At 43.8% G+C, this 20,651-nt stretch overlaps 1 protein-coding gene across 18 annotated transcripts in view; it reads right to left on the bottom strand.

The window, feature by feature from the left end:
- The window catches only part of tanc2b (tetratricopeptide repeat, ankyrin repeat and coiled-coil containing 2b), a 169,125-nt gene that overhangs the window by 48,245 nt on the left and 100,229 nt on the right, over positions 1–20,651 (bottom strand). For 10 of the 18 annotated variants that reach the window (XM_065949866.1, XM_020630813.3, XM_065949869.1 and 7 more), the window contains 2 exons: positions 9,834–9,950; positions 1,669–1,817 (listed from right to left, as the gene is read on the bottom strand). In XM_065949866.1, the coding sequence (XP_065805938.1) occupies positions 1,669–1,817; positions 9,834–9,950 (266 nt within the window). Of the gene's footprint in view, positions 1–1,668; positions 1,818–2,044; positions 2,324–9,083; positions 9,671–9,833; positions 9,951–20,651 lie in introns of those variants that run through there. The other 8 variants (XM_065949872.1, XM_065949882.1, XM_065949883.1 and 5 more) reach the window with 4 other exon arrangements.

The raw sequence follows: 20,651 nt of genomic DNA, 5'->3' as shown, positions 1-20,651 counted from the left end.
AGGCAGCACATAGTTTTCAGTGTGCAGAATGTTTGTTTTACTTTGTGACTTTCATACGTTCATATTCTTTGAGTCCTTGAAGAATGACTCTTAAAAGATGTATATGTTATTAGTGTTATCCTGTGTTACTCAAAAGTCAAAGTTAGTGCGGACAGAAGGGGTAAATAAGCTGTGTGTACAAAAAACTTCAGGCCACCCCATTGCTCCAGTTTGCCCCCCCAGCCCAGAAAAGTCTGAACACGCCCCTGTGAGAAAGACAGCTGTCATTAACCTTAGCCTGCAAGCTAACTAAAAGACATTAAAACCATGAAAGGAAAATTAAAAACAACACTGAAGCTTCTTGAAAAGTATTGTGCTGAAAATACTTCAATATTCAAAATGACAACAGACATTATGACTCAGCGTCACGGCTGAATTGACAGCCTCCTTGTGATGTGACTCTTGTGTCTTACTTTATTACTGTTCTGTTCTCTACTAAATTATGAAAGCCACCACCGAAGCCACCCCCCCCCCCTCGATGGTACCTTGAGGCACTCCTTATCATATTCGGTGGTAAATGTATCAAACAAGCTGCACCAGGAGCGCAGCATTTGGGGCAGATATCTACAATAATAAGTTGTGCACTGTGTTCACGATGCAGCAGGGTGCTAGTATGAGTCACGTCTCTAAAAAAGGGACGCTTGAATAAACCTCTCTCAATTTATACACCCCCACTGCTACAGCAGAGCTCACATCGAGCACAGGCAGTCCATCAGTCTAATCGTTTATCCACACTGCTTTAGAGCAAAAAAACCATACCTACAGCTGATTTGAATTTAGCAACAGGTTCCCCCCCCTTTTCTCCTCCCCGCGTGTTTTCTCGTTCTCACTCGTTTGCCGCAAACGTTTTTCTTCCCTCAATTTGGAAAATTCAAACCTGTCACATCAGGTTTAGGTAAGAGAAACCGGGGCAATCTGCTGCAGAGCTCAGAGCAGGCCAGCAGTGCCAGGAGCTGTTTGTTGCACAACAGCCAAAGTCACGATTTGAAAGGTTACAACAGAGAAATGGAAGCTCAGCCGGGCTGCATGTCAACTCAAAACATCTTTCTCCCGAATAAGCAAAAAGTCTAAAGCATGCGGAAAATAAACCACAAATTAGACGGGGTGGATGGCTGACGCTTGATGGCGAGGGCATTGATAAGTGCGAATTCGAGGCGCTTGTGGTGTCTGAGGGTACACAGAAAAAAGTCTTTTGATCCGGCTATCCAAAGAGCTGTCAAATAAAAAAACACCAAGCGTGAGCAAGGAAATGATGAAGATAAATGTCAAAACACATCCAAATCAGAAGGTTTCGCTCATGTTCCAAAGCATGATCTCTTACAAAACGAAAATGTGTCGAAAATCCCAAACACAAGAAGACAATCAGATTAGGGATAAACCACAAGAATGGCAGGGGGCGAGGAAAATGAAACTGGAACACGCCTGTTGGCGCCAAATTCTTTATCTACAGAAGCGATATGATTGAAAGTGACTGTGGTGACATCACACGGTTTGAATGCTCCAGAAAAACTCCCAAAACAACATCTTCTTTTCAGTCTGTAGGTGTCTTAATGGTAACAAAAAAAAAATTTGCTTTCAAGGCACATTAGGCGGGTGGCAAATAGTCCAGTTCATTATCGAGGCCATTACCTGTCTCGCCTCGGGTTCCTCCATGCTGTACTGGGTACCGGCCGGCCCCTCGCTCACTTTGTCTCCCAGAAGGAAACCCAGGCGCGTCATCAATGTGTTGGCTGCCTCATCCACCGACGGAGGGGGCCCCAGCTCCTGGCTTGACTCGGCTGCAGAGGCAGGAGGTGGAGTGGAGGGGAGGGGGGGGGGGAGGGGGTGGGATAGACAGGACGAGAGAGAGAGAGAGAGAGAGAGAGAGAGAGAGAATGAGTGTTAGTGGTGGGAAGAAACTAACTTTCAAAGCTGCATATCCGCCTCCTCTGTTCCCTGAAAACACACAGAATATCTACGCTCGCTTTGCAGAAACCACAGCAGCAAAAAAAAAAAAAAAACACACCCGGATGCAGGACGCACAGCAGCACCTGCGCTCATGGACGTGAGGTTCAGCCTACCCGAGTTTTCCCCTCGGAGCTCAGAGCTGCGAGTTACCGGCGCATTCCTCCACAGCCCGACGTCCTTTGTTGAGGTTTCTTCTTACATAAACTCCAAAATCCACTCAGCCACGAGTTACAACAATCCTTTCAAAGTGTTTACAAAAAGAAACACCAAGCACCTCTCCACGCCGACTGACGACAGCTCCTTTCCCCTTCCGCACACCGGCTCATCACGGCCACGGCTCGCGTGACGTAATGACATACACCCTTCACCTGTGTGTGACTGTGTGTGTGTGTGTTAGAGAGAGAGAGAGAGTCAGAGAGAGAGAGAGAGAGAGAGAGAGAGCGTGTATATGTGGGTGTGTTTCCACCTCTCTATCCTGTTTACAGAGACTCCTGGCTCTGAAGGGAGAGAAAACAAAACACCAGGGGTGGTGAGGCTGCGTGACGATCAGATGATCAAAAACCACACAAACACACACTCACACACACACTCAAACACACACACTCAAACACACACACACACACACTATGGTAGAGCTGTGAGATTTCAGTTGCAACAGGACCCAAAACAAATCCCTTAATGACCTCATCGTATCGCCGTGTTGCCTGGTTACTCGTCCATCCATAACAAACCCTCACTGGTGGGATCATGGTTTTTTTTTCCACTAACACACGTGGCCGTTTGACGCCCCTGGAGGTGCTCACGACATCACTTTTTTTTTTCCCACAGTATTAACCAGAGCGTCACTCTGAGAGCCGAAGCTTTGGCTAATTACTCACCCAACAGAAAAAAAAAAAGAAAAGACTAACCAGCGTCTGAATACAAGCGGCTGTTATGGGATGTTATGAGGCGGAGGATTGGCACGGACATTAATGACATTGAAGGCAACAGTAGGAGATAGCAGGTGGTTAAATAAACAGAAGCTAGCGGTAGGGCCAGTTTTTTTTTTTTGTTCCTCCTCCTCCCACACGCTCTTTTTCCTGCCGGGCAGGTCGGACCAGACAGGCAGGTAGCTGCACTGAGTCCTGACTTGACGGCCATTAGACAGCTCCTCTCTGTAGACAGACAGCTTGTCTACAGCCTGTGGCCTCTCTCTCTCTCGCTCGTCCGTTCAAAGACATATAGACGGACAGGCAATCTACAGCTCGCTCTCTCTCCCTCCTACTACTACTCGCTCGTGGAAACGGACAGCCGCCGTCAGGATCCTCATTAGATTGACTCCGAAGTCTCACAGCGCGAGTAAGCAAAAAAACTGGCACCTTTTTTTTTTTTCTTCTTCTTCTTCTTCTTCTTCTTCTTCTGAGGGAGGATGAAAAAAAAAACCCTTGAAGCACGTGGAGATGACACGCTGCCGAGCTCCAGTAAAAACACACAGCAGTGACCAATAAGGACGTAAATCAAAGCTCACATTAGAGGCCAAAACAGATAATTACAGATGAGGCTTAAGCAACTCACTACTGCAGCTGGATTCACTTTGATATAATGCATAATACATTCAGGAGGGGCCTCCAAGGTCACTGCGTCCCAGTGCGTCCCTTGAGGATGAATGCAGTAATGGAGCAGATGTGCGTAGCTTGCAATGACTCTCCGTCCTCCTTAAAGCTCATACAAGAGGGGACGTGCGGCCATCAGGAGGAGAAAATGGAAGGCAAACAAACGCTAAAGCCGGCCTTAAGTACGTATGTATTGTGTGTGTGTGTGTTAGCTGCAGTGTGTGAGGACATGGAGGCAGGGAAGGCTTCCCAGTTGACAGACTGGTGGTAGTACGCAGTGAATGCATTAGCACTGATTAGTCAAATGCTCCTGAGGGGGTTTGCAGGCGTGACCGTGATTTGACAGGAGACAGGAGCTCTGTCTATCTCTCTCTCTCTCTCTTTGCATCTGTGAGCGTTTCTCTGTGTCCCTTTCACTCATCTCCCTTTTGTGTGTGTGTGTGTGTGTGTGTGTGCGCTCTGTACAAAGCAAAGAGGACGTAGCCACCTTGATGTCATCCGTCGGTTTGCGAGACGCTTCTGACGCCTCGAGCTCAACATTTATGCTGTTGCAAATCTGTTTGTTGTTTTTTTTTTTTTTTTTACTTAAAAGTGAGCATATTCAGATGAAAGAGAGGAGACACATTCCTACATCTGCATCGTGCTCCACTATAGGTCGCATAGCGGCGGCTCCTCAATCGCACGTAACCAAACCCTGACGCATGCCTTGCTTTATCAGCGATTCAACTAAAAACTGGATCATGATTCAGAGAATATCCACTGAGAGTAAAAGAAGAAGCACGACATGACATGACAGCTCCCCAAAAGTAGAGCTCCCCGTGGCTGCAGTAAGCTTTGCCCCCCTCCATGTTCACAGATGGGACAAACTGTCAAACACATTTTTCTCCAACATAGTATTCTGTCATTGTCGTTGGTTCTAATCTGCTGTAGTTAGAAGTTAGGCTCGGATTAGTTATCTGATGCGATAAAATTGGTTATAACGCCATGATTGACAGCTCCAAAAGCAGAGGTATTTTGCAAAAAGTGGAGGTGGTAGCGCACCATCCATCTTTATACACACTAAAGGTGAATATCATGTGAAATGGAACATATAAGTGTAGACTGAGACCGTTTTCTCAGACGGAAGATGTTTACTGAGGTCAGAAATCACTGAGAAGAAGGTTTATTTCCCAGTCTAGACATTTATTGCAACCAGTTGAATCCCCCTCCCCCCTCCCTTGCTGGTTATCAAACAGAATGAAGCTTTATTAAAGGTGCATTAACTTTGCATTTAAAACCAGAGGATTATTCACTTCTTCCACACAACACATCCAATATTTCTTGCGTCTCAGAACATCGCCACCGTCTCAGCCAGCTGTTGCAGGTGTGAGCAGTTCTTACTTCCTTTGACGTGGGAGCCAAATCTCTAAATCTCTGAACGCTGGACTCCACGGTAACAACCTTAGAGCTGGACACTGACAACCTCTTTTTCTGCTTTTAGATGACAGAAAAAACTGCAACACTGTCAAACATATAAAGCAAAAAAAAAAAAAAAATCAACATCTTTTCAAAGCAAAGAAGAAGAAAAAGGTATCATAATGTCCCAACAATCTGTTCCTGAGCTCTCCTCTATCTGGAAGCGTTGCTAAGGAGCTACCACCAATCACTTCACATGACCATCGTTCAGGGGTTACATGGACTGATTTCTTTGTTTGCAGCTCTACCTTTTGTTCTAAAAATACAAATCTCGACAATCACACTGAAGACACAGAGGCTACGTGACAGCAGAGAGAACATAACGAGCACCTAAACAGAAACTTCAGGCGTCTGTCAACACGGTGACACCTTATGCTGAGATGTGTACAGGCGGGGGAAAGAGGGGGAAGAAAACAGCAGAAAACACAGATTCCACGCACAAAACACACACATCCAAACATGCACAACTCCTCGCCAATGGATTCCTGAGCTGCGAAAGGGGAGACAGATGGTTGCCATGGCAACTATCTTTTTTTTTTTTTCTTTTTTTTTTTTGCGCGCAGCCAAGGAATGTGTTTCTGTGCAGGCGCATCTGTTTCTCCCTGACCGTCCGCAGAGCAGCACGAGAGGAGACGAGAGGGGAGAAGCATGTGTGCTGCAGGCGGGGGGGACTGGACAGGAACAGGAGGGGGGTATTCATCGGACCGGGGCTGCAGGTGAGATAACACATGGCTCTTGTTTCAACCAAACCTGGGGCTCTCTTACCTTTAGCTTCGGCAGAACAAGTCCAGAGAGAAACAATGCTCCTATTACAGTCAATGTCAAGGACCTGGGAAAGTATACCCGTGCATATTTATAGAAACCGCAAAGATAAAAAGGATCCCGGCAGAGGATGCTTTAAGAAAAGGTGACATACATAATTAAAGGTGAGAATGAATTTGCATAAAAAAAAAACTGATGACAACTAAAGGAAATGAAAGCAAGGTAGATTCACACCTTCTTTTTTTTTTTTTTTTTTTTTTAGAGCTTTGGGAATACACGCACTGATATGTATGCAAAGCCAAAAAACCCCCATGGTCTGCAAGGCCGCGGCACTTAAGAAGATCAGAGGAGTGAATTTCACATTCCTCATGTGCACCGCCGTGATCTTATCTACACAAAAAAAAAAAACATCTTATAAGTCAAAGCACGCTAGGTCTCAGGACACCAGGCCTAGAAGAGGAGATAGGATGATAGAAAGATAAAGGGTCAACACTTTACGGGACGTCATCTATCCTGCACGCATCTCTGGGTGGATTCGGTCATTAAGGACAAAGTTGTTTTTTTTAAATTTGAGCGATGTGATGATGCCAAGAGAACAGCAGCTGTGGATCAGAGGTAGAGCTGGTTGTATCTCAACTGGAAGGACGGGGGTGTAGATCTCCAGCTCCTGCAGCCACATTTAAAGTTTCCACTGAACCCCTAATTACTCCTGAGAGGCATCGCCGCTGACGTGTGAATGTGATTAGTTAATAGTAAAACTGATGCAGCCTCTGCCATCAGTAAGAATATGGTCAAATGGTACATTTCTAGTCTTCTGACTACTCAAAGCACATTTCACAGTACCCCACAGGCCACACCTACCCGTTGACACACTGACGACAGAGGTTGCTATGGAAAGTGAAGTGTCCTAAGTGCCCTAGTGTGCTAACCAATCCCAGTCATACACACTCACATGCCACTGACGCAGCAGAAGAAGCAAGTCGGGGTTAAGTGTCTTGCCCAAGGTCACTTCGAGATGTGACTGCAGCAGCTGGGGATCGAACCCCCGACCTTCCAGATGAGAGACAACCCACTCTACCGCTGACCCACAGCCGTGTTTAATGGGTGACAAGGAGCGTAAAAGCTCATTTGATTTGTCTAGAAAACTAAAAGAGCACCACACAAGTCCGTTTACCATTTTTCATCTCGTCGTTTCTCAGCTGATTAACCAGACAACTTTTTATGGTTTTTTTTGTTTTATGCGGGAGCAAACATCCTCTTTAGCCATCAGTCTCATGTGATTATGTGAGCCATCGGAGCGTTTCACTACGTTTAGTTTTATTGGGCTATTTAAATGTAACATTTTTTTGCTGCTTTATAGAAGCTGTCTCAGAAAAATGTCTTGAGCCGTCTTTTGTGACACCTTTGGGGGGAAAAGCAGTTATCAGCTCATTTTGGGGAACATACAGTCTGCTCCCAGTGACGGACAAAATGATGCCGGGGGGGGAAGAATACTGCAGATGCACGCTCTGTTAGGGGCTCTAAGCGCAATCACCTACATGTTTATTTATATGCAAAAAAGACTCCTTCAACAGCAACAAAAGACTTGAAATTCAAACCTCCTGGTAGTCTATTTTAGTTTGCTTTTTTATTAGTTGGTATTGTTGTTTTAGGATGTGTCCAAAGACGTGCATCTGAGAGTAAGAACAACAAAAGAAAGGATTTAGAGAGGAGGAAACAACGTCAGTGAGTGCAAACAAACAGCTTTTAGTCTGATCAGATACACCTGTGCTGACAGGCACGGAGACAAAGCACAGGTTCTTTTTGTTTACATGTCGTCATCATCATCGGCATCACCGACAGCCTCTCATAAATATCATCAACGTCGTCATCAGTATCATCCTCTCCTGTCTGCCCAGAGCTAAGAATAAAATGCATACACCTTTTTTGTCTTTCTAAACATCTTTGTGCATGGAGAGGTTTGTCTTGTCTTACAGCCATATAGAAAATCAAACTGTGCACAACACAAAAGACAGTTTGCTTCAATAAGAAATGTGCGTTTTGTTTACTTAATCGACAACAACTCCGTCTGTCTGCCTGTGGCCACAAAACTGCAGCATGAGTTTACGTCTTCCCTGCTGGAGCTCAGGCTGCAAACTGCTGTCAATCAAACACAGACATCGATTCCACCATTCACACTAGAGGAGGGACAAAAGAAAAATCGATTCATGTCAAAATCAAGATTCTTATCTTCTGAGATTTCAAATAGATTCATAACTTCCAAAAATCTTTTTTTTTTTTTTGGCTAATCAGTCACTCCCTGCTACGTGCTAATGCTAGCATTTTAACTCAGTAGAATGCAAAATGGAGCAGCAAGAAATTCAGCCAGTCTCACAGATCACTGGAGTAGATCCTGAAGTATTTACTAAATCAAAAAAAAGACTTTGAATCATGAATCCAGAATCTTTTTGAATCAAAAATGGATTCTCAATCGAATCGTGAAACACCCAAAGAAGACACAGTTAAAGAAATAACATCATTATTGAGACAGAGAAAGAGACATTTATCTATATTAATCATGTGAAATGTCATATATCCTGATGTCCTTCTCTGTCCCCGATCCCAGTCTGTCTCACTACTTTAACAAGTTTTTCCTGTAACGTCATTAAAAAGCTTTAAATCTGATTTATAAGAGGAGGACGGCAGGAGTTTAATTTTTACAAGCTATCCCACAAATATTCACACACCATATTTATGACAGCGCAAATATTCTTTGTGGGCCGTAAAACTGAGCTGATACACCTGCCCTCCTCCAGGGGACAGAGCGCGTCAGCGGCAGCAGCTGAGAGCGGGCTGGCATGTGATCAGATGTTAGAGTCACGGCCCCCTGATGCTGCTCACCCAGAGTCCTTGAAAAAAAGAGCTAAGATGTCCATCTGTCCACCTGGGAGGCTCGAGTCCTCCTCCTCCTCCTCCTCCTCCTCCCCCTCCTCCAGCTCGAGTTTGTTACCAACCCTTTTCCTGCCTCGATTGGCGCAAGAAAGAATTTCCATTTAAAAACTGGCATGTCACATCTGCAGGAGCTTTTAGCAGCTCATCACGGCTGACTGCTTATTCCACAGTCGATCTCACAGGATTGATGCAAAAAATAAAAAGACGGGTTTGACAGTTTTTCATGCATGAGATTCAACAGAAAGCCAGGTACAAAAAAAACTCACACAGGTGCCACACACTATTTAGATTTAAACAGAGAAAAGAAAGGACTATAGAAGCTGTATTCTAGTATGTTCATACAGACGGATCACCTACTTAGAGCTCCCAATGAGCAGAGACTCAGCAGGAGAGGCTGACAGGCGGAGAAGGCTGGCATCACTCTGTCCACCATTTTTCCCCTTTAAGGTACAACAGTTAAACTCCTAAAACCTCACATCGCTATTTCTCTTATGTCTTCATCCAAACCCTGGAGAGCATCGGTATCTTTCGAGAGGCTCCACAAAACCGCCAGAGGTTGAGTCAACAGGATCTGTAAGAAAGCTAACACTGTGCCTCTCAGTGGCAACAGGAAGAGGAGAGGCGAGATGAGTAAGCAGATACACTGGAAACCAAATCTCAGCAGGGCACTATCCTGGAGTGACCCGCTTTGCTGTTCGTGCATGCAAGGAGGAGGAGGAGGAGGAGGAGGAGGAGGAGAGGGGATAGATAGAGGGGGTTAAGGTAAATCGGGAGCGTCCACAGGATTAGCCAGCCAACCCCTGACTGTGAAGATGACAGAAAACAGAGGCGGCGACCTGCACGAGCTCCGCGTCCGCAGAGAGACGCAGATCAGAGCGACAAAGCAGCATGGGAGGATTAGAGGAGCAGAGAGGGAGGAGGTGATAAGGATGGACTCTGTGGAGAGCGGGGGGCGGGGGGGGGAGGCTATTTCAATAATTATCCTCATGTTTTTAACTTTGCAAAAAGCAATGAATTCTCTCTCTCTTGACGACAGGGAACCAACATGCAAAAAAAAAAAACCCAAAAAACGAGGAAAAGCGGGATGAGCTGGCTAAAACAACTTACCCGGGCAGTATGTGTCCAGGTCTGGATTCTTGGCAGTGGTGGAGGTGTGTGTAGGGGAGCCAAGCTCTGATTGTGGAATGCGAGGGCTCTCCACAAACTTTGCTTTCCGCAGAGGGGCTGGGAGCAGAAAGCGTACACACACACACACACACACACACACACACACACACACACGTATAGAGAAAAAAGGAGGACAGCACGGACACACGCAGAGAACACACAAACACGCACAGACGCACAGGGGGGAGAGAGAGAGATGGAGGAGAGGACGGAGAAAAAAAGAGAGAGAGGAGTGACAGGGACAGGAAAGAGAGGGAGGGAGGAAGACAGAGAGCTCATGAACTTGAGGCACAACACTGATAAAAAAAAATGAACAACATCTTCTTAAAGGGGAGCTTTGTACTCGCCTTGGGGGGGTCATATGAAGCTAAAGCATGAGTACACAAGCATTATGGGTAATCAGGTGGCAGGCAAGGGCAATCCAAACCTCAACCAACCTCTGAAATGTCGAAATAAAAGCATGTTTTTCTTCGTTTCGGGGCCTTTAATTCACTCGCAAAGCAGAAAACAAGACGGACTTTCTCGCTGAGAAGATGGAGCGTGTTGTGTCTAATTGTCCAGTGTCATAATCACACCAAGAATGCAAATGAGATCCATTTTTGGACTGTTCTCGCGCCTGACGCCAGCACAAAGTCTGAGACATCAAACGAGGCCTCTTCAACAGAAGAAATTCAGAGGGAGATGAAGAGAGAGAGCGAGAGAGAGAGAGAGAGAGAGAGAGAGACGGCGTTGAAAGCCGGGGGTGGTGGTTGTGACACGATCTTTTTTTTCTAGGTTCTTGGTCACGGGCACACAGAGGGATTGTAAGCACTGTTACCCACAGCAGCTTATACTGTAGTATCAAGCGTTGCAGGTCGACTAAGCACAAGAACTCACAAGGCAGAGGAGTCCTTGAACGCATGTCTCACACACACACACACACACACACACACACACACACACACACACCAAGAGTGCAAAACTAAACATTACTATCTTTTATTCTCTAGTAAAGAAAGAGATTTTTACAAGGACGATGCTGTAAAATGTCGCTTCCTATTGGCTGTCCACAGATAATACAACTTTAATGCTTCCTCCACTCCTTCGCTAAGAATCTGTAAATAAAGGAGACGGCGCTCCCTGTTCTCTGGAGACTACAAGCAAAAAAAGTGAGACACCTAACGCTAAACACTTTGCTCCCTTTTTCTCAAAGCAGAGACAGCAGCCAGCAAGAAAGACCGATTAGAGAGAGAGAGTCAGTGCAAGTTAGCACGTCATTAATAACGTTTAACTAACTACTGTTAATGTGCTGACCTCAAACCAAGGAGGAAACACAATTCTACCTCCATCCTCTCAACTAAATTGTAAATAAACATTTGCTTTTGACATGATGGGGAGGCGGAGCCATTACATTTTCTATAGACTTCCATTCAATCTGCGTTGTGGATTGATGTAACAAATAGAAACTTTTATTGACGTCTGGCGGTGAAAATGTCCAAACCTGTAGGAGAGTGTTATAACTTTTCAGGACGTTTTACTTTTTCTCGGCCCTTTGCTGCATGTCCCCCCCCCTCCCCTCCCCTCCCCTCCCCCCACTCTCTCTCTCTCTCCTCACAACACTTCCTGTCGCTCATCGAGAACAAACAACAAACAGCTACTTTGGTGCAATGGGCAAAAAATAAAGCCCAGATTGCATAAACAAACTCAGATATCATCTTTCCCGGATCAAGAACTTTGAACATCCAGCAAGTTTACGATGTTATCATGGTGTATGTCTCCAGTTCATAAGACAGGGATCTACTGAAGCTGAGATAAGGTAAGACAGGGCGGCACTTACAAAGGACTAATAACAATGATGGCAGTCATCACTCTGCAGGTTTGCTGATTTGAAAATGATTACATCTTTGATACACAAAAAAATTCTACGACTGTTTAACCGGTGTTACTGTGTGACTCCGGGTGAGCGCACACGTCCAAAGCTATCTGGAGCAGCAGCAGAGAACACACTGCTGGAGCCGAGTGTGGGGTGAGCAGGAAGTCACGAGCAGCAGTACAAACATATGTTCGCCCAACAATGAGTGCAGAACAAGAGCGGGCTCCTCCTGAATGAGGTTCATGTTACGGCTTAGTACCAGGATAATGTGTGAGTGTGAGTGTGTGTGCATTATGGGTGGAGAGGAGAAGTGTTGTTTTTCCAAGTTAAATGCAAAGACAAGACAGAAGCTGTTTAAAGCACTGCAGCAGGGCAGACTTCGTCTCATTGGAATATAAATAACTAAGAATAGAAACTATGAAGAGTTAGAGCAGCACACTTTGAACATTTAGGAACACATGATGACAAAACCTCTGGGCAAATGAAAGCAACACCACATGCTGCACGGTCATCGTTTTAGCTCGATCATCTTAGCCAACATCGTAATTGAAAATGAAACTCGATTCATTGCCCAGCTCTATAGGGGAGCCCGCCATTCTTCATTCAAACTTCATAGGACAGAGAGTTATAGCACGATGGCTGCTTTCTAAAGCTTTATCAAGTGTGCCGAGCCTTCAGTTTACTTTTAAGCTTGAAATGACAGCGTGTGACAATAGAGATGTTCAGGAAGTGTATCGGTCGTCATGTTCACCGCTTTAGTTTGTGTTTTTATTTACATGTGTGTTTTCATGTCTGCATGTGCACACGTTTATTTTTTCATGCTTGTGTGTTCATGTACTTGCACACTGGATCATGCACACACGTCGAGTTTGTGTAAAAGGTGGATGCACTTTTCAGAAATAGTGTACAGTATTTCTTAAATGCACAAAAACATGTTATTTTTTTATCAAATGTTGCACTACTCACCACTGCACTGTTTCTTATTTAGTCTTGTACATACTAGTCTTTGCTTATTCCTGTTAATTGTTGATATTTAATGTTACACTTGTACATAATCAATCAATCAATCAATCAATTTGTATAGCGTCAACTCATAACAAGTGTTATCTCGAGACACTTTACAAAGAGCAGGTAAAAGACCTTACTTATTGCTATATTACAAAGATCCGGTCTATCCATCATGAGCACTTTAGCAAAGCAGCAAAGGTTACATAAGGGAGCACAGTTCACCAAAGTTAAATTCCTTGTGTGTGTAAGCATACCTGACCAATAAAGCTGAGTCTGATTCTGAAGCTCTCTGTGCCTGTGTGAAGCATTTTGAATCGCCCGGTGTCTGAAAGGTGCTACATGAATAAACTTTGCCTTGAACGTGTACGCAACGTCAATGGAGGAAACCTCGAAACATTGTCCAAGTCAACAGGTTCAAGTTGCTTGAGACTGCAAATATCTATCATAACCTCCTGTCAATCAAGAGTTAAGTTGTGGATGCCGCAACAATCGTCTGATATTGGCATTCCTAAAGCCACCACAAGAGCATGAATACAAATAAAAAGATCAACGTCCTTCAGGAGAATACTTGGATAAAGGTGCAAGGTTGGATAAATTTTTTTTTTTTAAAAGCTCACATTGGCCGACTTTTCAGTTAAAAAGCATTCCTTGAAAAAGCTGAACCAAACTCACTTGTTGCTCGTCCCATGCTGCAACTTTCCCCCAATTCACCGCAATCTGCTGTCAAGATTTGAGATATTCTGCTAACTAATGAACACACAGTCAAACAAACAGAACTAAAGCTCTTTGGCAGGGGAACTAAAAACAGCTTTGTGTGTGCGTGTGTGTGTGTGTGTGTGTGTGTGTGTAGAAGACGTAAACGAGTTTGGTTGCCAGACAGACACAGAAAGTTAATATTGTGTGTTGTGATGGTTTGGAGAGGACTCCTCTCATTGGCCACATCTAGGAAGAGAGCCAGCACAGATGCTACAGTGAGAATCCAAGACTGACAGCCAGGAGGGAAGAAGGGGGCCCCGAGTTAACCACGACTGGATCCACCGCCATGGCAGCAATTTGGACGGACGCACACTCGACAAGCTTTAAACTTATTCCCGAGAGTTACGAGGCAAAGGTAGAATGTAGGAGTGTAAAGGTAGCAGACCATCACGGCTCAGAGGTCATGGTACATTTCTCAATGTGGAGGGGAAACAAAAGGAAGTCACACATGACAGTATTCACACAATCCAGGTAGCGGTAATGCTCTTAACTGATTGCCAACAGATATTCAACAACAAGCAAAGAAGAGGAGTAATAAACGATAATAAGGTGACATGGTGCTTCTTTAAATCAGCTGTGTTTGGAGTTTTGGCTTCTCAGTGCAGTAGGTCTTTGGAGACACGTCAACACGCTAACAGATATTGGACGGCATCACCCCGAGGTGCCAATCACCGCAGCTGGGCAAACGAAAAGAAGTGTCCAACAACGTATGCCTCCTGTTTTTACAAAGCCTCTGGATGTGGACTTTAAGGCTACATGCACACACATGCAGCAGTAGACGACCCCAGCTTTTAGGGTGTATTAAAAGTGTTCAAGCTCCGTTATAATGTCTCATCCTGTGGACACACGAGCGTACCAAACTGTGACCCCAAAACCAAGGTATGAACCGAACCGTGACCTCTGTGAACTGAACCGTTACACCCCTCAGAGAATGAGTAGAATATTTGTTCAACCTGTCTGGAAACCTAACATTCAAAGTCGGCTCCTCCTCCCATGCTTAACATCACAATCATGCTGTTGTTGGTCCAGGATGCCAGGAAACACCCCAAACACAGCTAAATTGGGAAAGACGTAGATGAGCAGAAGTCACAAGTCTGTTCTTGTGAAGCGTTCCTCTGTTGAAGTCTAGTTTGTCCTGTTCTGAGACTGAAGAATAATTACACCACAATTAGCCCTCCAGCGTCTTCAACTTTCACTCAGGAGCAGAAATCAGCCTTTAAATTTCAACGTAAGAAGGATTTGACGTTTATCCTGATAATTACAGATATCCACTGATGTGTCCAGCTGAAATCAGGGTCGTACATATAGGAAGTATCTGCACACAAATATTACTCTACTCTAATGCTACTCAAACCCGTTTGTTAACAGTAAAATCCATCAGAAAGAATTTGATTTTTTGATATCATTTGGAACGTCATCAGACACTTTAATGGGGGGGGGGGGGGGGGAAGTGTTGTACTGAAACCTGCAGGTCAAAGTCTACAGTAGCTAGCAGGTTTTGGTTGGATTACCAAAGTGGTAGCTCAATAAAATGAAGGTTTAGTAGCTCAAAAAGCAGACAGGAGCGATGCCCAGAAGTGTCTTGAAAGGGATTAATAAGAATCTTTGAATCAATTTGTGAACTTTAGTGGCAGCTAAAAGCAGCGTCAATAAAACAGGAGTTCAGTGAGATCTTCTGCCAGCCTTCAGCGAGAGCCTACCTGCTTACATAATGCAGAGTACTGTAATTGAATTTGTTGTAATGGAAGAAGGTAGAAGTGTTAGTGGAAGTGTTTCCTGAACCACCGCACACGCCACCATTAACCACGAACATGTTAGAAAAGATTTTCATAAAGTGCTTCTGTATATAAGTAGACGTTCAAATGGTGGTCACTGAGAAGGAGAGTTAGTGTCTGGAGTTTTCTTTTCATGCACCAAAACGGACAAGAATTGGATTTCTCTTTTTAACCACTGTCCTTACTCATTCCAAAAAGCTGCTCTTGCACATGCGGAGTCAAGCTTGCAACAGCTTGGAATTCACTTCAAAGAGAGAGAGAGAGTGACAGACTGAGCTTTCATGTTACAATGTGTCTGCAAAAAAAAAAAAAAAAAACCTACAAACATTTTGTCATCAATAGTTTTTAACTATTCCTCCCTGTATTTGTGTATCTGCAGAGCTAGCATGATGCCAAACACCATTAAGTTCCAAGAGACTTAAGGCATTTTTGATTTTCTCCTGCAGAGTATCAGTTTTCTGGAAGGTGAATGGGAGATTACCAATTCCTTTGGTGCTTGTCTCCCTGGTCTCACCTCTATAAAACGGTAAAGTGAGCCTCTGTCTATCGGACTAAATCCCCTCTATAGCAGCGGCTTCAGGAGACTAAATCCCGGGGACTTTCTCCCCTGCCGCTCTGTTGTTGGTGTGTGCCAGGCATCGGGATGGGTGACAGTGAGATGGATGGCAGCGGGCAAATCCACTCCTCTAATGAGCTTATGAATAAATATATCTAGTCTGTGTGTGCAGATGCATGTGGCCGTGAAATGGATATCTGTTACATGCTCTGGATGTGAGGGTGTGAATATGAATATGCATGCAGGCATGTATGCAAAATGTACATGTGGGATTAGAGGGAGAGAGAAAGGGTGGGGAGGCAGAGAAAGTGGCGGCAGTAAATAAGCTAAAAAGGACAATGGGAGGATTTCAAAGAGCTGATCTCTACTCCCAAGATAGTCAGCATACAGACTAGATTATTATACCATCATGTGCAATTACAGATGTGCAAAATATTCATGGGCAATAACAGATGTGCAAAATGTTCAAAAAAAACATTCACCTGCAAAAGTAAATATGCAAAAAAATCTTGTAATGCTAAATGTGCAATAACACGGTTATAACACAAAAATTTCAGAATTTCTCGAGTAATATTAGAAATGCAAAATGTATATTTGCAATGGATGGATGTGCAACATTTTCACATGCAGTATTACAGAATATGCTAAATGTATATATTGCAAAAATAGTTGCCATAAAACATTTGCAATAATTCTCAGGTTATCCATCCGTCCATCCCTCATTTAAATTCATAAAGATGACCCTAGGAGCGTTTCACAGAAAATCAAACGTACCTGAAGTGTCTCGTTCCTGAGCAACTAAATAAAGATCTCTTCTACTGTATTGTAAACAAAACGAATCAAAAATGGGCTTTTGATTCACGTATGCAGGGTGTGAAGCATATGAAAAGAAAATTGCTGCTCTTGAACATGACAGTCCCTGTGATCCTATCAACATATACGATGAAGAGATCTGCATATAAATCAGAAACTCTAACATGAAATGCACAGCTCCCTATTTGTTACAGATCATCAAATGATAAGGGAAGTGAAAGGAGACGTCTATACAGCAGTGAAGAAGTGTCTGTTCCACTGTCTCACTTACATACGACCTCAGGCAGCCACTCAGACAAAGACACGGGCGCCTACGCATCACTGCATTAACATACACACACAAACACACAGAACACACACAAAAAAAAAAATGTGGGTGAGGACATACATTACCAAGCTGTCTGCAACCCAAACAGAGCTTTACAGAACAGCGAGCATGTGGCCCTGGTCGCTATGGCAACAACAGAGCACAGGGAAACGGTGCAAGTCTTGTCCACCTTTCAGAGGTGGCGCTAACGCAGGGAGACGGGGATTTTTTTTTTTTACAAGCACCAAAAAAATAAAAATAAAAAAAAGGCTTCAAGGTTGGCTCGAATGTAATCAAGCAGGTTTGGTATTGACGACTGCAGCTGCTCTACAGGTCCAGGTCTTCCCCTCAGCACCTCTATTCAAGGAATTCAGCTCGTCAAAGATTCAGGCTGCTGCAACTGAGGCTCTGATCCTTTGTGTTGTGACTATCTGTGCCTGCTGGGCTCGTGAAGGGCTCTCTGTGAGGTTTATTTACAAGTTTGAGGACCTTTAAGTATGCACATGATATATTCACAAGGCTGGCTGTATGATGTGGTAACACCAACATCTCATTATTTATTCTCCACATATTCATGTATACAGCTTATAAATAAAAGTGTCCTTTTGATACACCATAGATGAACTGAAAGACAGATGTTACTTATCCTCACTGTAGGCTTGAAGCAGAGAGAGTTGTTGTTCGACATTCATTTCTACAGTCCTTCTGCTCGGCCCAGAGGCTCGTTCTCAGCGTGCACACAGTGATCCGGCTCACAGGCCACTGATGATTTTGTGAGCTTGTCTCGTTGACTTGTTGAACTAAACAATGCAGACCAGATGTCGCTGTGCAACACAGCGAGCTGCTCAGTCACAGCCCGAAAACACACAGGCTGCTGACAGTGAGCAGCAAGTGCAGGTCCATTAGCTCGACTGCCTCTCCCTCTTTTATGTGTGTGTGTGAGTGTCTGCACACACACACACACACACACACACACACACGTTTGGATCTATCATTACAGCCTTGGGAGGATTAGCAGAGCAAGGTGAGGCAAAGGCAGAATTTTAAGAGGGTGGAGGGAGGGGCTGATTTTCTAAGAACGCTCATTAGCCGAGCGCTCACTTGTCCCAAAAAGAAAAAAAAAAACTTAACTCAACATTTCACAGAAACCTTATTGGGCCTGGATTAGACCAAAGGCACAAAATCAACTGATGTCAGAGCTACATCAACAAAATCATCTGCTCGACCTACAATAAATATATGCAGAGGATGATTTTGTAAACGGCTCTCGGAGCTGTTAATCCATCAAAGAGTCAGAAATCACATTGATTTTTCACAAAGCACTCATCAGCATGCCACAGTTCAGCCTTGGAACAAGAGGAGCGATCTAAAGTCAGATTTGATATCTTGAAAACAACTTCACAGGGGGAATTTCTAAGTCATCCGAGCCTTTAAGGAGGTTTTTTTTTTTTTTTTTTTTAAAGCAGTCAAGGCTGAACATTAAATCATCTCAAGCACCTTCACACTGCACTTTATAATAGTGTTTGTACGTTTTTGGAAGTCAACTACTTTCTATCCAAGATGATGAATATGGTTAAATGTCAACAAAAAACTTGAAAAATGCTTGATTTGACCGTCATTTAATTCCTTTTTTTAAAATGAAAGAAAAGTGATCTATCAGACAAAGTGAAAGCCAATTTATACTTTTGTTTTGTTTGATTTCAAGATTTTCTTCACATCACATTCAAACTTGTAATAAACTGGGATGCTCTGATGTATCGGTTGAACATCAGTGTTGACCATATCCACCGGCCAATCGTCAAATAATGTGACGCACATCAACGTCAGAAGAAGCCGATGTGTATCTGTTGTGTCGCATCAATTTAATGCTGGCAAACTAGTATAACTAACTGCTAAATCAAGGAAGAGGTCAACTGAAGTCAACTGTTAACAAAACTCTATTTCGTTTTCAGAGTCATGCTAAAGGAAAGGGACAGGCATTGGAAATTAGCATTAGTTATAAATGCTGTGGTGCATTGGGAAAGTGTTGTTCAGTTCTCCATGCATACTACATCTGTCCCTGCCAAATAAACCAGAGAACAAGAAAACTCGTTGACAGTGTGGGACAGGTCAGTAACCAACAATTTCAATGCATGAAATCACATAGCTCATCTGAAAAATAGACACGAAGTCATAAAAAATAAATAAAACACATAGGTATCTGAATCAGCTAAATGGTTATTTTATTTGTATTTGGCCCTGAGTCTCACATTTTAAGAATATGATTATCGAGCAAAAAATGATAAATAAAGACCAGAAAATAGATATTGCCGGTACAAGATGTTTAATGAACATTAATGATTGTCTGGATGAAAACTCTGGATATTATTTGACACCTTGTAAACGTAATAATTAGCTCTCATATTTTCAAGACTTATAATCCAAACCCTACAATCGGTTGTCTTACTAAACTCATGTTTCAGCACTCCACCTCAACCCATTATCAGAAAGATCATGATGTTTACAAAAAAATAGCCTCACAGGACAATTTATGTACTGTGAGCAGATTTCTCTCCATCATGCTAACTCTGGTTTGAATCTGTGCTGTGTACATCCTCCTTACGTCCATACTGCAGGCTTTCTGGGCAGCCGTCTCCTCCAGTGAACAAACCCTTCATTCCTGAAGGACTCTGCCCTCGTGACTCAGCTGCAGAAGCACAGCGGCTATTGTTACCTCCGAGCAGTTCAGACACTATTAACTTTCTTTTGTCATGGTTCCCCTCCTTCGGTGGCGGGGTCGCACAGAGGTGTGACTGTGAACTTGACACATATGCTTCCTCAGCAGGACTCGGGGGAGCCGTGCACACTCATGAGGCCTGAGCATGACAGCAATCTGTAACGTTATATACGATACCGGTGAGAGTATAGCATAATTGCCAAGGACACAGTTTCATACACTCGTCTAATAATAGCCATGCTGCCTTGACCTCTGCTCCAGCTGGAGTTCAGCTCCTTGTGCGGTTATTTATAACATCTCAGCTGCAGACCACACCCTCACCATTGAGAAAATCAGGACGAGCTGCATGTTGTTGCTATTCAATTAAGGAATTCGGAAATAAATAAGAAAAAGATTTACAAGACTGATTATAAGGTTCTGGATTAAGATGTTTCTGATAATCTGGCGCTATCTTTAGCAGCACATGAAATGAACATCAAAGCCTTTTCACACAAACTCTTTGAATTCTGTCATGTCTGATAAAAGCCGTAATCAACTGTTGCTCTTATGTAATCCCATACAGTTGTTAGCAGACTGATTGCAGCCACACAAAGTCGGAGCCGTGATCCAGACAAATGCCTCATAGCGGTGCAGCGCCCTGAAATGACTGAGCAAATAAGTTAACAGCATACAGACAAGTGGTGAATGTTAATACTGCGGCTGGTGTCATTGTGCGGCCCTGTGCAGTGGTGTGTAAGGGGGGTTTTGATACGCATGGACACACTTACACACACAATAACACACTTCTTTTAGCCTCTGTGTGTAGAGAGAGAGAGAAATGTTTACTCAGCTCTCCACCATCAGCGCTCACAGAAAGCAGAGAGGTGGTATATGTAACCCACTGCTCTGTTTTGTAAGCAAATCATTATCATGGCTATTAATAGCACACTGCGGGCCTCTTATCTCCACTCAAGAGGGGTTTTTTTTCTCCTCCAG

The sequence above is a fragment of the Labrus bergylta genome, chromosome 21 (assembly GCF_963930695.1).
Source record: "Labrus bergylta chromosome 21, fLabBer1.1, whole genome shotgun sequence".
Taxonomy (NCBI): domain Eukaryota; kingdom Metazoa; phylum Chordata; class Actinopteri; order Labriformes; family Labridae; genus Labrus; species Labrus bergylta.
This window is presented reverse-complemented; position numbering and strand designations above follow the sequence as displayed.